The 17,316-nt window shown below is 37.4% G+C and overlaps 1 protein-coding gene across 2 annotated transcripts in view; it reads left to right on the forward strand.

Moving 5' to 3' along the window:
- Positions 1–13,967, forward strand: part of stab1 (stabilin 1) — a 46,641-nt gene extending 32,674 nt beyond the window's left edge. For both annotated transcript variants that reach the window (XM_067396459.1, XM_067396460.1), the window contains exons 56-69: positions 50–199; positions 764–868; positions 1,947–2,054; positions 3,664–3,857; positions 3,944–4,088; positions 6,753–6,886; positions 8,791–8,956; positions 9,059–9,165; positions 9,825–9,944; positions 10,104–10,253; positions 10,341–10,454; positions 11,508–11,654; positions 12,700–12,807; positions 12,916–13,967. In XM_067396459.1, the coding sequence (XP_067252560.1) occupies positions 50–199; positions 764–868; positions 1,947–2,054; positions 3,664–3,857; positions 3,944–4,088; positions 6,753–6,886; positions 8,791–8,956; positions 9,059–9,165; positions 9,825–9,944; positions 10,104–10,253; positions 10,341–10,454; positions 11,508–11,654; positions 12,700–12,807; positions 12,916–12,954 (1,787 nt within the window). In that variant the 3' untranslated portion in view covers positions 12,955–13,967. The remainder of the gene's footprint in view (positions 1–49; positions 200–763; positions 869–1,946; positions 2,055–3,663; positions 3,858–3,943; positions 4,089–6,752; positions 6,887–8,790; positions 8,957–9,058; positions 9,166–9,824; positions 9,945–10,103; positions 10,254–10,340; positions 10,455–11,507; positions 11,655–12,699; positions 12,808–12,915) is intronic.
- The last annotated feature ends 3,349 nt before the right edge of the window (positions 13,968–17,316 follow it).

Here is a 17,316-nt window from a genome sequence, read left to right on the forward strand (position 1 = left end):
TAATGCAGCAGCCAATAGGTGTTAAACTGTGTGTTGGTTTGTGGTTTAGTGTGTCCTGGTGGTCTGGAGGCGCCGTGTGGAGAGCATGGAGACTGTGATGATGGGCGCACCGGCACAGGGGTGTGTAAATGTCATAGAGGTTTTGTAGGCACAGGCTGTGAGCTGTGTGAAAGGAATCACTTCGGGACGAACTGTACAGGTAACCCATTCTAAAAGGTAAACCCTTTTTAAAACCATGAACTAGGTGAAGTACACTAAATGAACAGGCAAATCAGGCAACCAAACTGTAAGAATAATTATGCAAATAATATGCAGGAAGCAGGTCCAGCTTTTGTAAGGAGATAAAATGGAGGTACTGGCCAGTTGGCTGGTACCATTTTGATTGCAAGACAAAAAATTCCAGTATAAGAATTTTCACACTTTGTGAATAATTTTTTTGTTCTTTGTTAAATTTTTAGCATTAATCTAACACAATATAGTGAGGTTTATGCTTTAAAATATTTTATAAAGTTTATATTGTTTAGATTAAGAGTGTATTTACATACTGCAATGTAATGAAAACAACATACAAAGTTCAAGGTCAGTAATGTATAAATCTATATTTATGGGCAGTACATTTTCTCAACCACCGAGGCACTGGAGACTGAAACTTAAAAATTGGGATTTGAAAAAATTATATTTGCATTACTTTTTTATATAATGAAATGTATTTTTAGTAGCCGTACTCTAATTTGTGTTAACAGCTATCAATCTTTTCTCACAGCGTGTAACTGCACCAGCAATGGCAATTGTGACAGCGGTCTTGACGGAAATGGCAGCTGTTTCTGTCAAGAGGGGTGGACGGGTAAATACTGCGAGTCAAAAATCGGTAAGAGCAGGCTTCACAACATGGAAAACTGTATTAAATGTATTGGATTATTAAATATATATATATGAGGTTAAATACAAGACCAAATCTGCGTAGATTACCACAGAAAATATTTTTGACTTATTCAACAATTAAAAGAAATAAATTGTTGACAGTTATACGGACCCCCCTAAAGAGACATGGTGAAGGAAAATAATATGAGATGGGAGGAAAAATTATGTCAGTGTTTTGTGTTCTCTCACAAAATGTTCGTGAGAACATTTTCATATTTTTTCTCCCAGCTTATATTTTTTCCATCACCATGTCACTTTAGGAGCTCCGAGCAGTTATACATTTACAATGGAAGTCTTTAGTATTTAAAACAAGATAAATTTACTTGAGAAAATTGTGTTGATATAAAATGAAACCAGAAAACAAGAAAAAAAAAAATGTGATAATGTTGTATGGAAAATAAACAAATTTCTTATTTATTTATTTATTTATTTTATTATAAATAAATATATTCCCTTGTCTTTATACTGGAAAACAAGACAAAATACTGATTAAGATTTTTCTCTTTTTTTTTTGCAGTAATTGCCAAACTTAAATTTTAAAGGTGCCATCGACAATTTACAAATATCACTAAAAATATCATGATATCATGGATCATGTCAGTTATTATTGCTCCATCTGCCTTTTTTCGCTGTTGTTATTGCTTGCTTACCTAGTCTGATGATTCGGCTGTGCACAGATCCAGACGTTAATACTGGCTGCCCTTGTCTAATGCCTTTCATAATGTTGGGAACATGGGCTGGCATTATGCAAATATTTTGGGGCGTACACCCCGACTGTTACGTAACAGTCGGTGTTATGTTGAGATTCACCTGTTTTTCGGAAGTCTTTTAAACAAATGAGATTTATATAAGGAGGAGGAAACAATGGAGTTTGAGACTCACTGTATGTCATTTCCATGTGCTGAACTCTTGTTATTTAACTATGCCAATATAAATTCAATTTTTAATTCTAGGGCACCTTTACCTGGATTACTATCAATTGTATTTTGTTGTTTCTTTAACCACCACTCTCTTTTATTTAACAGAAGTCAAGCCGATCTGCTCTCCTGAATGTGATCTCAACGCAGTGTGCAACTCTCAAAATCAGTGCGAATGTGTGCCACCCTATGGAGGCAATGGTATCAACTGCACAGGTGGGTTATGAATCGCATCTATTATATTAAGGCTCCTTCACACCAAGAACAATAACTATTACAATAACTATATTAGTTTCCACACTAATGCATGATATCATTCTGTTTATTCTACGCTCACACTCCAGTTATGTCCAGTTATGCTCTTTAAATGCTCAAGTTCTTTAGAGCATTATGGATTCTGATTGGCTGTCAGTGTTTTTATCGTTCATTAGCTGGAAAAAAATCATTCTAAAAACTTGATTCCAGTGATATTGTTTCTCTGTGCCGTCACCATTACAGTTGTGGTGTGGACTCTGCTATTCTTTTATATGTAGAACAATTTTTAGAACTATATCTTTATTTATGGTTATCTTCCTTTAGACTAACTGATTGTAAGATGCCTATTCTGAATTCAAATGTCTTATTGCCATTTTTATTAATAAGAAAGAAGAGAGGGCTCAGGTTTGAACTCAAGACGTTCATGTCATGTAACCTAATGACATTTAATAAAATACATAGAGATTTTGAATCTGATTATAATCCGTTTTACAATAAGGTTTTACTTTACACTGCTTGTTTTCCAGTATAAATATCTGAACATTCCAAAAATCAAGATACATTTACTTGAGAAGCAAAATGACTAATAAGATATTAAAGACCCCCTGTGGTGAAAATCAAGTTTTTGATGTTGTTTATATGTCTATGTGGTGTTTTTAATATGCTTTAAGACAAACCATGTGCAAATTCATCAGTCAACACCATTGCTGAGTATTTTCTCCTGAAAACTACAGTGTACCTCGGTGCAGGGCGGGGCTTTTCATATCATTAGTATTTCCCTGCAAAAGTTTTATAGCTGGTGAATTATAAATTTGATGTATATTACAATGTTATAATGAATTATGTGCCATTCTTCACTGACTTTCTTTGATGTTCAAAGCATTTCTAAGGATGCTGATTTTTAGAAGGAAGCTGTCTGACTCTGAGACTGTGAACGGGAACACGGTTTCTGTAAAACTGGCAACACATTATTAGCTGTTTGATCACGCAGCCAAGCAAAAGGCTAATCATATCAATGACCCTTATGTGTCTGACATTGTAGAGAGCCATACATAAAACACATTACCATTCTGATATATCGACTTGTAGACGAGTCTATATAATTCACTCTTCCTCTTCTTCTGAATCAGTTTCTGGTTGAAACATATATGGCTGGCATAAACCAATATTTCCACTTGCCATTGTGTAGCGTCTGCTACAGTTGAGCGAATGGATCAGGTAATCCGAGCTGCTGTGATTGAGTGGAGCCAGGGACTAATTAGCATATTCATGAATACTGATATACGAAATGAAGCAAATGTGTACAGTTATATTCAAGCTATTTGTTTACTTGTGTCATTTTGATTATCAAAGATGAGTTTTAAGGGATAAAATTATTGACTGCAAGGCTACTTTAAGTGTTGTCTTCTGAAAAATATTCCTTCTCAAGTAAATGTATCTTGATTTAGACAAAAAATGAGACAAAAAAATACTTTTTTTTTTTTGCAGTGTATATGTTCATAGTCTTATTGTGTATGATTCCCAATGGATAAAATCAAATCTAGTCCTACATTTTGATCGTTTTTTTTAGCCCCGGATCTTTGCAGTGAGTATAACGGAGGCTGCCATGTAGAAGCAGACTGTTTGCAGACTGGTGTCATTGTTAACTGTTCCTGCCGGACTGGATACACTGGAGACGGACACGTCTGCTCGCCCATCAACCGATGTGTAGAGGAGGCGAACGGTGGCTGCAGCGATTTCGCAGAATGCATTTTCACCGGACCTGTACGTGGAACTTCTGCTTTTTGTGGTTGTTACTGGGTGAGAGCTGTTAAGGGTAAACAAAATGTGTAACATTTTCCTTGTGGCAGAACGAGAGGCGATGTGAATGTCTCACGGGGTATGTGGGAAACGGAATCCAGTGCTTGGAGAAAGTGGTGCCCCCTGTTGACCGCTGTCTGGAGGACAATGGTGGCTGCGACCCCAAAGCGATGTGCAAAGACCTTCATTTCCACGGTACATTTTTTTCTAAGTATTTTAGGCAAGACACAAAGTTTGGTGTATGTACAGTGCCTATAGAAAATCATCATGCCCCTTTTGAATAGTTACTTTATTTGTCGTACAGCCTGAAATCAAAACACATTCCAAAAAAACCTTTTCCAGCTTTATTTATAAATTGTGCCTTACATCAAAAAAGAAAAGAAAAAGGCAACAGTTCTGAAAATTAATAAAACAAACCCTGAAAAACTAGAATAACTGGGTTGGAAAGCCATTAATCTTTTTGGATATGTCTGTACTAGCTTTGCACACCTAGATTGGGGAATATTTGCCCATTCTTCCTTGCGAAATTGCTCCAGTTGAGACAAATTGTGTGGTGAGCGGCAGTGGACTGCTCTCTTCAGGTCCATAAACAGATTTTCTATCGGATTTATGTCAGGACTCTGACTTGGCCACTCTAAGACATTCACCTTTCTATCCTTACGCCATTGCGTTTTTCGTTTTGCGGTATCATTTAAAGGTGAATGATCTGCCCATTTTCAGCTGTCTAGCAGAGAGATGCAGGTTGTCCTCAAGAATTTGGATGTACTTGGCAGCATCCATTTTCCCTTCAAGCCTGACCAATCGCTCAGTCTCCGCTGAAGAGAAACACCCCACAACATAATGCAGCCACCACCATGCTTCACTGTATGGTTTGTTTCGGGTGGTGTGCTGTGTTTGCTTTTCGCCAAATATAGCGCTTGGAGTTCAGTCCATTTTGGTCAATTTTGGTCTCATCAGACCATAGTACCTTTTGCCAGATGGCATCAGAGTCTTCCAGGAGTGTTTTTGCATAGCGCAAACGAGTCTAGGTGTGGCACCATTTCAGGAAATGCTTCTTTCTTGCCACCCTGCCATACAGGCCAGCTTTGTGTAAAGCTTGTGATAGAACTGCCACATGCACAGACATGACCAGTCCCAGCCATAAAGCCTTGTAAGTCCTTCAAAGTTGCTGTTGGCCTCTTGGTAGCTTCTCTGAAGACCTGGCTCTGTCATCCAGTTTGGACGAACAGCCTGATCTAGGCAATGTGTTGGTGGTGCCATATGTTTCCTCTTCTTAATGATGCTCTGAACAGTACTCAGAGGAATAGCTAAAGCCTTCAAAATGTTTTGTAAGCCTTCTCCTAACTTGTGCCTTTCTACAACTTTATTTATTTATATTAAGTAATCAAAACCACTACAGTTGATGTCAGGTGGGGCTGATGTTTGTTCTGGAAGCTGATTGGTTGCACCTGAGCAAGTTTATAAAGGTATATTCTTAAGGGGCTGGGTAGTGTTCCCAAAAGCATCGCAAGCCTAAGTTGATCGTAGAACAGTTTCCACCAATGGTCTCTACGATCAACTTAGGCTTACAGTGCTTTTGAAAAACACACCCCTGTTCACTTTACCAAGCCAGGTATTTCACTAATTAAAGGATTAGTCCACGTTTAAATAAACTTTTCCTGATAATTTACTCACCCCCATGTAATCCAAGATGTCCATGTCTTTCTTTCTTCAGTCGAAAAGAAATTAAAGTGTTTGATGAAAACACTCCAGGTTTTTTTTTTTTCCATATAGTGGACTTCAATGGGCACCAAACAGTTGAAGGTCAAAATTAGTTTCACTGCAGCTTCAATTTGTTCAACACGATCCCAGATGAGAAATAATGGTCTAGTGAAACCATCGCTCATTTTCTGAAAAAAATAGAAAATTATATAAGTTTTAACCATAAATGCTCATCTTGAACTAGCTCTCTTCTTCTTCTTCTCTATTAGAATTCCAGCAGTGTAGACACTGCTAAGTGTATTACTGCCCTCCACAGGCCAAAGTTTGAACTAATTGTTATATACTAGCATATTGCATATAAAAATTAGTTCAAACTTTGGCCTGTGGAGGGCAGTAATACACTTAGCAGTGTCTACACTGCTGGAATTCTAATAGAGGAGAAGAAGAAGAGAGCTAGTTCAAGATGAGCATTTATGGTTAAAACTTATATAATTTTCTATTTTTTTCAGAAAATGAGCGATGGTTTCACTAGTCCCTTATTTCTCATCTGGGAATCGTGTTGAACAATTTGAAGCTGCAGTGAAACTAATTTTGAACTTCAACTGTTTGGTGCCCATTGAAGTCTACAATATGGAAAAAAAACCTGCAATGTTTTCATCAAACACTTTAATTTCTTTTCGACTGAAGAAAGAAAGACATGGACATCTTGGATGACATGGGGGTGAGTAAATTATCAGGAAAAGTTTATTTAAAAGTGAACTAATCCTTTAAGTTTTAATAATCCTTCAGAATGTTTTAAAATATTATTTTCACTTTGATGATTTTAATGTGTACATACAGATCAAAAGAGTTTTTCCAGGGTGTAATGTGTCAAAAGGTAAAGACTTTCACAGGGTATGATGACTTTCTGTTGGCACTGTAAATGCTGCTGAAGTGGAGATTTCTGATTCAGGGCTTTTAAAAATATGTAACTGAAATCTACAGATGAAAATAGATAATGTGTAATACAAGCTTTTGCTGTTTAATTCCAGTGGTCAGAAACAACACTTTATGAAAAGCCAAATAGCCCAAAATCTCAAAACTGACCAATGCATTAAACAACACTTTTTCCTGTAGTGTCTTACCGTAATAACAACGGCTTTCGTTCTTGTGTTTCAGCGAAAACGGCAGGTGTTTTCCACCTGCGCTCATCTGAGGGGAAGTATAAACTGAGTTACAGCCAAGCACAGGAAGCTTGTAAGGCAGAGGGAGCCACACTTGCTACGTTCTCGCAGCTCTCTGATGCGCAGCAGGTTTGATTGCACACATCCTGCATTTATGGTGTCATAATAGCAACAGCTTTTGAGATTAAGGTGCCAAAAAATATTGCTGCCAAAAAATATTGCTGCCAAAAAAGGTTGATTGTCAATGTATGAATCACAGCTCACACATCGAAGTCACCTTCAAACAGCTTTCTATTGGTCGGTGCAGTGAATTTGTGCGATCAAATTGAATATATATAAAAACAGCATTGGGGAACTATTTCACCCTTGCGCGAAAAAAGAAAGCACAGATTCCTATTGAAATTGAATTTCGCAGGCTATGTTAAATGTGATCCCACATTTACACAGTGTTTCTGCAAACAGTTTTGCAGGGATTTTTTGTTTTCCAGTTAAAATCTAAATTTTTATTAAATCATACATTTTCGTGAGGAGAAAAACTTTCAGAAATGATTCAGAGAATAAATAAATCTTTTTTTTCACCACTAGTCAATTGTTTTTCCAATATAAATCTCATAATTGTTTTGTTATATAATCAACTGTTAGTTTATCAATTCAAATGATAAAATAAAGTTTTTTGTGCTTCTATTCATCAAAGAATCCTGAAAAAATGCATCACATTTTCCACAAAAATATTAAAGGTGTCATGAATTGAGAAATCAGCTTTTCCTTGAGCTTTTGATATATAAGAGGTCATCGTACTATAAGAATATCCTGTAAGTTTCAGAACTGAAAACTTCCTTGTTAGTTCAATAAAAGCTTTTATTGATCCTGAAATGTGCCTATCATAGATAGGTGAAATCAATGCCTACTTCATCATTGCAACATTAGCCCCGCCCACTGGTGTGTTAGTGAGATGACGAGGAGAGAAGAGCGATACAGGACTAAAAATAACATTACCTTTCAAAGGATACTAATGCTAGGAATATGGTTATTTATACTCAGCAATGTGAATGTCTCAGTTTAGTTTTATTTATTTGTATTTGGTACATTTCACTGTGGATTCTTTGGTAAATCAGTCGCATTTCGGTGCAGGCTTTGCAAACAGACTTTTACGATATGGACTCGACAGTAATGCAACAACATGTAAGTAACTGTGTTGATTCTAATGCCTGATCTGATATGTAATGATTCAAGTACAGTCAGATGTTCTTTGTCTGTGTGTCAGTAAATCAAACCAGTGACTAAACGGTCAACTTCACGTTGTTGCTCTTAGTAGGATGAAAATAACCTGTTGTTTAAACAGTGATTAAATTATATAAAGAAAGCGATCAAAGAGCGCTCCCTTTACAATCGCTGGCGCTGTCAATCAAACAGCGTTCTGGACACTTGCCAAAACATATTTAATGAAACTCTTAGTCACAATGCGTTTGCACTGTTAGTTAGGAAGAAAGCATTTATTAGTGTGCAGAAATGTTGTAATGACGAGATCACTTCTTTCATGCGCTCTACAACATGTCTGTGATCGGCTGTTCATCATAGATCTAAATGTAATGCAGCACTTTTCACGATTAGGTAACCTTAAGAGCTGTAATAGTAAAAATGTGCTGAAAGTTTTCGAGAGAGTAATACTTAGATATTTCAAATGGAAAGATGTCAGCCAATCACAGCAGTGGGCGTTTACACTGAAGTCTCACAGCAGACACGCCCCTTAAAATGGAGCGTTCAAATCAGAGGGCTGAAATCAGGGAAGGAAAAATGCCTTTTTATCTTTAAATTATGACAATTTTTGATGTAAAAAGCATATTAACATTATAAGTGCACATTGTAAAACAATAAAACAATGCAGTTCATGAGCCCTACTGTTTTCAGCATAGCAAATTGAGCACTTTGTGATATTAGTATGATTTCTGAAGGATCATGTGACAGTGAAGAGTGGAGTAATGGCTGGTTAATTTACATTATAAAATAAAGCTTTTTTTTTTTTTTTTTTCCAGTTGGGAATGCATCTGTGTGTGGCAGGATGGATGGATGGGAAGAAAGCAGGCTATCCGATCCGGTTTCCTTCTGCTAAATGTGGTGACAATCATGTCGGTATTGTGTTGTACAAAGAGCCAGTCAACGCCAGTTGGCCATACGATGCGTACTGCTACAGGATGAATGGTATGACTGTCAGGAAATGCTTCTCATTTGAAATGTAATTTAACATTTTACAGTATCTAAACAATCTTGATGTCAAATGACGGCCATTTTTCTCTTATACAGAGGTGTCTTGTGAATGTGGACCTGGATACATTGGAAACGGGGAATTCTGTAATGGAGACTTGGCCTCAGTTGTTGCCACCACTTCCAATTTTTCAGTGTTTTACACTGTAAGTAGCCTTAAACTGCAGAAAACAATGTTGGTTTTTACAGTATTATGTACAGTAAACGTACTGTGCATTACCGCAAACTCAGGTATATATACTGCTGTTCAAACGTTTGGGGTTTTCTGACTGAATCAGTGCCGCTTGCAGCTGTACTTTAAAATTAAAATTACCCCAAGCTTTACTCACCCTCAAGCCATCCTAGTTGTATATGACTTTCTTCTTTCTGATGAACACAGAGTTATATTAATGTATAATAAACTTAATGTATAATAAAAAAGCTAACATCACAAAACATCACAGAATTTATTGAATCCATTGCTAAAACTTAGAGATGTTTGTGCTGTTGTTTCCCTCCAAACATAATGGCACTTCCTGGAGGATGATTTCATCAAGGAACTGGCTTTTGTAATTAAAGGCAAAAGACTAACAGGATGGAAAGCGAGGGCACAGGAAAACTGACAAATAATTAAACACATTCCACAAAAACCTTTTGTTTTTAATCATTTTAAGAAAAGGAAATGCAATGAAAATCAACTTAAGTTAATAGATTTTTTCACTTAATAGATTTACTGCCAATAGAAATTAAGTCATATTCAATCAGGAATTTTCCTCTAATTTCATAACAATGGAGTCACACATTTCCTGTCGGTTTCCTCCAACAGGCTTTACTGAAGTATGCTGAAGATGGAGAGGAGGGCAAGAACCTGCTGAAGTCCTTGTCTGACAAATCATTAAACTTGACAGTTTTTGTACCTCATAATGGCGGTTTCTCAGCAAACAAGGTGATTATCAATATAAGCCAAAAATAATTCTCATATGAACATTTTTTAAGTGTAGATGAGTCAGAGACAACTAAGAGGAAGAAAACTAACAAAGTAGGAACCAGTTGGACACGACCTTTCTCTGCTGGCCTTGATTCTCTGGTTTATTTCCTTTTTCAGACTTTATCATGGAGGGATTTGCAGTATCATATATCCATCATCAATAGTCTTCACTATTACAAGGACTTGAAGCACAACACAGTAATCAAGTCTCGTCTGGGCTCCGACCTCGTTGTAACAATTCCCCCTAATTCCACCAGTCAGCCTGAGGTAATCAAACCTCAGCAGCTTTACACCACTTGGGTATCACTTTGAATTCAATGTCGAGCAATCTGAATGTTTTATTGGTTACCACAGGACTCTCACCCCCAAAAACTGGTGAATAAGAAGGTTATATTGGACTGGAACATTCCAGCCATCAATGGTCTGATCCATGTCATTGATGGGCCTTTGAGAGCTCCACCTGTTCCAGTAAGTGGCCACTTTTGTATTAGTACAATGGAGCATTTTGGAGCCTTTATGGATGTACAAGTAGAATGTATTACAGCGGATCGTGGATGATTGCATTAAAGGGTTAGTTCACCAAAAAATGAAAATTCTGTCATTAATTACTCACGCTCATGTCGGTCCAATCCCGTGAGACCTTCGTTCACCTTCAGAACTCAAATTAAGATATTTTTGATAAAATCCGAGAGCTTTCTGAGCCCTTCATAGACTGCAACATGCAACGCCCAGAAAGGTAGTAAACACAGTTAAAATAGTCCATGTGACTGCAGTGGTTCAACATTAATGTTATGAGGCGATGAGAATATTCATTCAACGATGAGAATATTCATTCAACAATTTCTTGTCAGTCTCTCTCAATCCATCTATCCATCCATCCATGTTTTGAACTTTTCATCTATCCATCCATCCATCCATCCATCCACCCACACATCTTTACACCCAACAAACCAATCCACCCATCCATCCATACTTCCATCCATCCCTTCATCCATTTGTTTTGCACGTTTCATCTATCCACCCATCGAGCCACACACACATCCATCCATTCACCCACCCAACCCACCCATCCATCCATCCATCCATCCACCCACACATCTTTACACCCAACCACCCAACCCACCGGTCCATCCATACTTCCATCCATTCATCCATTTGTTTTGCACATTTCATCTATCCACCCATTCAGCCACACACACATCCATCCATCCATTCACCCACCCACCCATCCATCCATCCATCCATCCATCCAACCACCCACCCACACATCTTTACACCCAACCACACATCCACCCATCCATCCCGACACACACCCAACCATCCATCCATCCATCCATCCATCCATCCATCCATCCATCCATCCATCCATCCATCCATCCATCCACCTTTAGTAGACAGCCATGCATATGTTATCTAGACTTCACATAGCAAATCTAGACCTCACAAATAAATTCTCAATAAAAATCATTTTAAAAGTTGTTAATGGTTTGCATACAGTGAAATTTACTATCTAATTTTCAGGTGCCAGCAGTCCTTCCAATCTCACAGTCCAGCGGTGTCGCAGTGACCACTGTGGTGATTGTCATTGCCATTGTTTGTATTGTCGCTGGGCTCGCATACTATGTCCTCAAGCACAAGAATGATGCCTTTCGCTTCCAGTATTTTAAGGTACATTGACTTAATAGAGTATCTATCTATCTATCTATCTATCTATCTATCTATCTATCTATCTATCTATCTATCTATCTATCTATCTATCTATCTATCTATCTATCTATCTATCTATCTATCTATCTATCTATCTATCTATCTATCTATCTATCTATCTATCTATCTATCTATCTATCTATCTCAAAAAATTCAATGACATACTTTCTTTTTCCAGTTCCAGTGTTCTGGATTGCCTTTATATTTGATTCTTACACAAATCATTACCAGTTACACCATATTCCTAAAAACATGTTTTTGATTAAAGGCACACTATGTAACTTGTATCAATGAAAAACAACTGCAAAACTGCAAATTCATTTTGCAGAAGAACATTGTTTTGGTGGTGCTTCGGCTCTTCGACAGAGATACATATGACAGTTTATCTTCAATAAAATACTTTACTCACCTGTTGAGTAATAAAACTGTAATTTCCACATTGCTTTCACAACATTTAAAATCCTTAAATTTCCAAAAAGCCAAGCCAGTGTTGATTCTTCTTTTATTACAAGTACTGTCATGTTCTCTTTTTGCCATCTCTTTTCCTCTTTTCAGCATTTGTTTAAAACGGGTGATTCCCCGGACAATGGAGATTTAGCGTGCTTCATGTCAACCTTTCTCGCTCATCGTGACAACGAACATATGCCACTCCCACACCATACACGCATCATAGTAGCCGGAACAACTTACACTCAATACTCAATTTACAGATATGATTAGTGATGTATGTACACAATTTCCTGCGAAAACCATCCCGACAGGTCTAACATATAAACATATAAACATATAAACCTTAGTGAATCATGGTAAGACAAAAGCAGGTTTTGGAAGAAAGACTGATGATGTATTGACTCATAATTAAATTTTGTTAACTTTGAACAAAAAAAAGTTACATAGTGTACCTTTGATTATAGAATGGGATAAAAGCAATGAAAACCAACTGAATGATGCAAGAAAATATACTTTAAAGGATGAATGAATGTAATGTCTTATTTATCATTAACAGAATGATGATGAAGATGGTGCTTCCACAAAAGGTGGTGGAAACCCTGCTTTAGTATCCATCCCGAACCCTTTATACAGCGGTTATAGGGCGTTTACAGAACCATTTGGGGTAAATATAGAAAATCTTGTGCTTGTAATTACTTGCAGTTATTTTACGTTTCTACTGGTCAAACACGTTTGTAGATGAGTTATTCTTATCTATATTTGATTGTTTCAGGATTCAGCTGCTACAGACACACCCAACCTCATGGACTAGCACAGACAGCAGCATCGACCGATTCTCCCTTTGTTTACCTGAAATCAACTAACTACAGAGAACCTGGCTGGAGGACGTGGCTTTAACACTTTTTTTATATGGTTGAGCCTAAAAAAGACCCTAATTATGCCCTACTCTGGTGCTTTCAGTTCAATAAAGACATCTGCAAAAAAACACTGGGTACATTTGTTAGTTTACCTGTTGTTTTTGAGAGGGTTCACTTCTTGGCCAATCGTAAAGGAAATCAACTGTCCAGGGACTAAAACCTGGGGTCTCATTATTATCTCCAACTACAATGCACAATCCCAAAGGTCTCGTTGACATAATAGAAGGGTATTTTTGTCTTGTTCAGTTATATTGCAGACAACTGAAGCGTAATGCAGGAGGGAGAAGAGGGGAAATTCCCCAGAGGAAAACAGCCACCTGTTCAGACTACTTGATGGGAAGACAAAATCCTTTATTTCTGACCTGCTATGGACTGGAGAAGATTTAAAAAAATGAGTTTAGTGTGGGATTTCAGGGGGGTGTTGTTTTTTTTTATGGCAAAACAAGTTAAAATGTTTTAACTGAGATAAGTTTAGTTCAAAATTGAATTGAAAATTTATTTCACAGTTTTGGCAGATGCTAGAATGCAAAGACGAATCACAACCAAGTTTGTATTTTCATTCAAGAAAGTAGACCAATTGCGACAATTGGTATGATTTTGAATTGCGAAAATTTTATTCAATAAGAGATTGTCAAACATATAACAGTCACAAAAACCACAAATTAGTAATGCACCTAAGCAGAAATTATGTACAAAATATAGTTTAAAAAGTTTGTTAAATCTACTTTTAAATCACTTTTTAAAACGTACCTATTTAAATTAGCTTTCTCTGATCAATTTTAAATATCGTATGTTAAACAGCTGTTGTTTTGTTGTATTGTGTCTTGATTTGTTTTATGAAATATAAAATGTATTATTATTATTAAAGAGTTAGTTCACCCAAAAGTGAAAATTCTGTCATTAATTACTCACCCTCTTGTCGCTCTAAACCCTTAAGAACTTTGTTCATCTTCGGAACACAAATTAAGATATTTTAGTTGAAATACGATGGCTCAGTGAGGCCTCTATTGGGAGTAAAGGCACTGAACCTCTCAAGATCCAGAAAGGTACTAAAAACATGTTTAAATCAGTTCATGTGACTGCAGTGGTTCAACCTTAATATTATAACGCGACGAGAATACGTTTTGTGCACCAAAAAAAAACAAAATAATGACTTTTCTACAATATCTAGTGATGGCCAATTTCAAAACACTGCTTCATGAAGCTTTACGAATCGAATCAGTGAACCGGAGCGCCAAAGTCATGTGATTTCAGCAGTTTAGCAGTTTGATAGGAGATCTAAATCAGTAATTCGAAACAAAAGATTCATAAAGCTCAGAAGCTTCATGAAGCAGTGTTTTGAAATCGGCCATCTCTAGATATTGTTGAAAGTCATTTTGTTTTTTTTGGCACACAAAAGTATTCTTGTCGCTTTATAATATTAAGGTTGAACCACTGGAGTCAAATGAACTGTTTTAAACATGTTTTTAGTAGCTTTCTGGATCTTGAGAGGTTCAGTGCCTTTACTCCCAATAGAGGCCTCACTGAGCCATCGGATTTCAACTAAAATATCTTAATTTGTGTTCCGAAGATGAATGAAGGTCTTACGGGTGTGGAACGACATGAGGGTGAGTAATAAATGACAGAGTTTTCATTTTTGGGTGAACTAACCCTTTAAGCAGTTCAAGCTGAATTAATTGAAAAAACATTTTTTAAAGAAGACAGAGTGTTTGATTAATTGTAGGGATGATATGTTTTATTAATATCAATGCAGCACTGCCTTGCAAATACTGAAGTAATAAACTGGTAAATCAATCATTGGCAGTAAGCGTGTTAGGCCTCATAAATGAAGCTATTTTGGCATGCAAAAACAGACCTAACAGTTTTACACCATTTTTAATGGACTGTGGTGATATACAACGTTAAAAACCGTTCCGAGGTACGTTTTCTTTGCTAATTTCTGTGATTTGGGAAATATCCCGAGGGCTTTAGGACCCAGGGCTAATGAGGACTGCAGTGTATTCATAGCTGGGCTTTTCCTCCACCATTCTTCCAGTTCCACTCATTTCCCATCCCCCCTTTTTCATCGCGCTCTTCCGCAACAAAGCAGCGACACCCATCCCCACTCTAGACAGAGAGGCTTCTAGGTCACACACCGAATTGTGTTGTCACACCTTTCATTGTGTTTGCTTTGAAATGTATGAAAGGAGGAGACGACAACGTAGTCAAGGTGGCATGTGGTGTCTGTGAGAGCTAACAAATTTTAAAGAAAATGTTGAAAGGTGGTCAGGTATTGGAGAAGAAATGCAGTTTGCTGACTTTGAGTGAGATAAGTCAAAATGCAAATATCACGTTTGGGCAGCAAAACAAAATGGCAAAAGAAGAGTTATGTAGAGGTCCGAGCACCACATTGAGCAAAAAAGTTTTAAAAAACTAAATGGCACCAACAAAATCATGTAGATGATGATCAGTATTGTTTGCAAAACAACATGAACATTATGTGAAAAGCTAAATTGCATTTGTTGTTACAGTGTCTAACCATGATTGCATTTAGCCTATGAATGTGGCCAGAACTGGCTGTCCACCAAATATACATGCCCAGAACAGACATCCCAGAGGCCTTCGGGAGCTACCGAGAGGCGTACGTCAGCGCTAAAGAAGTTGCAGTGCTTTCAATAATTCAGTAATCTGTAGTTATGTCATGCCAACTAGAGTTCCTCAAATGCCAAAGAATGAATGTGGTGATGAGACCAGAAGTTCAGAATTGGCCTTGTGTCCGTTTGGTGGATTTGGTTCAATTCCTACATATTTATTGTGTGACAGTGTTGAACTGTTATTGTTAGCGCTACAAGAATGAGGTGTTAAAACCCAGGATTTATTTTTTTATTAGGTGTATCTTTGAGTCCAAACAATAAGTCCTAGAGATAAGAAACTTGGTAGAATAGAAGTACTCTTTGACCGGAGCAATGTTGCACCCCAGATGGGAATGCAAGTGCTTGTCATTGGATTCATTGGGTCAATATTTTTCAATTCTAAAGATTTCATTGGTCAACTCAATCACAAATCCCTAACCTAACCTAACTAATCAGCCATCGCATCACTGTGCAGATCCATCCATTAAGTCTGAACTTTTCTTGATGGGTGATTGCTTAAGCTGACCAGTGAAATCTGCTGTGGGGTGGGGTTTGCACTTAACTGGTTTGGGAAAATAGTCGTATATTGCTGGTTTCCCGATTGTAGTGAAACCATAGCAGGAAGACTGAACCGAACTATATATAAGTAGAGGGTATGGCTACTATTATGGCTTTGGTACACCCAAGGGTGTTCCAGTTTCTTGGTTCCAGAGGGCTGGATAAAATGTGCTAAAAAGGTTTTACCAAATAGAAGCGCTATTATCTGTTTCATGCACCGTCTTTAAGTAGCTCTGGAAAAAATTGAGACCACTGCAAAATTAGTTTCTCTGGATTTACTATTTATTTGTTTGAGTAAAATTAACATTTTTGTTTTAGTTTATAAACTACTGACAACATGTATTCCAAAAGAGTTCAGAAATCAATATTTGGTGGAATAACCCTGATTTCCAATCACATCTTTCATGCGTCTTGGCATGCTCCCTATCAGTCAGCCACATTGCTGTTGGGTGACTCCTGGCGCAAAAATCCAAGCAGCTTGGCTTTGTTTGATGGCTTGTGACTTATGTCCTTCCTCTTGATCACATTCCAGAGGTTTTCAATGGGGTTCAGGTCTGGAGTTTGGGCTGGCCATGATAGGGTCTTGATTTGGTGATTCTCCATCCACATGCCTGTGTGGCATGGAGCACTGTGAATCTTTTGGATCTGGGGGTTCTTCAGTAAGGCTGGAATCAGGTAGATCCGTTACTGTGAAGGACGCATGCCACTCAAGCCACATACAAGGTGATCCTAAAAGAAAAAATGCTTCCTTCTGTTCTGAGAATGTTCCACAACTTGAAGGATATTTTTTTTTTCCTGCAGGACAATGCTTCATGCCACAAAGCCAGGACAATCAAGGTGTGGATGGAGGAGCACCAGATCAAGACCCTGTCATGGCCAGCCCAATCTCCAGACCTAAACCACACTGAAAACCTTGATCAAGAGGAAGATGGAAACAAGCCAAGCTGCTTGAATTTTTGTTAATTTTACTCAAACACATACATATAAACAATAAATCAAGAGAAATTGCTAATTTTGCAGTGGTCTCTTATGTTTTTCCAGAGCTGTATATTCCACATTGTTTGATACTGAGACATAGCAATTCAT

The sequence above is a fragment of the Chanodichthys erythropterus genome, chromosome 10 (assembly GCF_024489055.1).
Source record: "Chanodichthys erythropterus isolate Z2021 chromosome 10, ASM2448905v1, whole genome shotgun sequence".
Classification (NCBI taxonomy): domain Eukaryota; kingdom Metazoa; phylum Chordata; class Actinopteri; order Cypriniformes; family Xenocyprididae; genus Chanodichthys; species Chanodichthys erythropterus.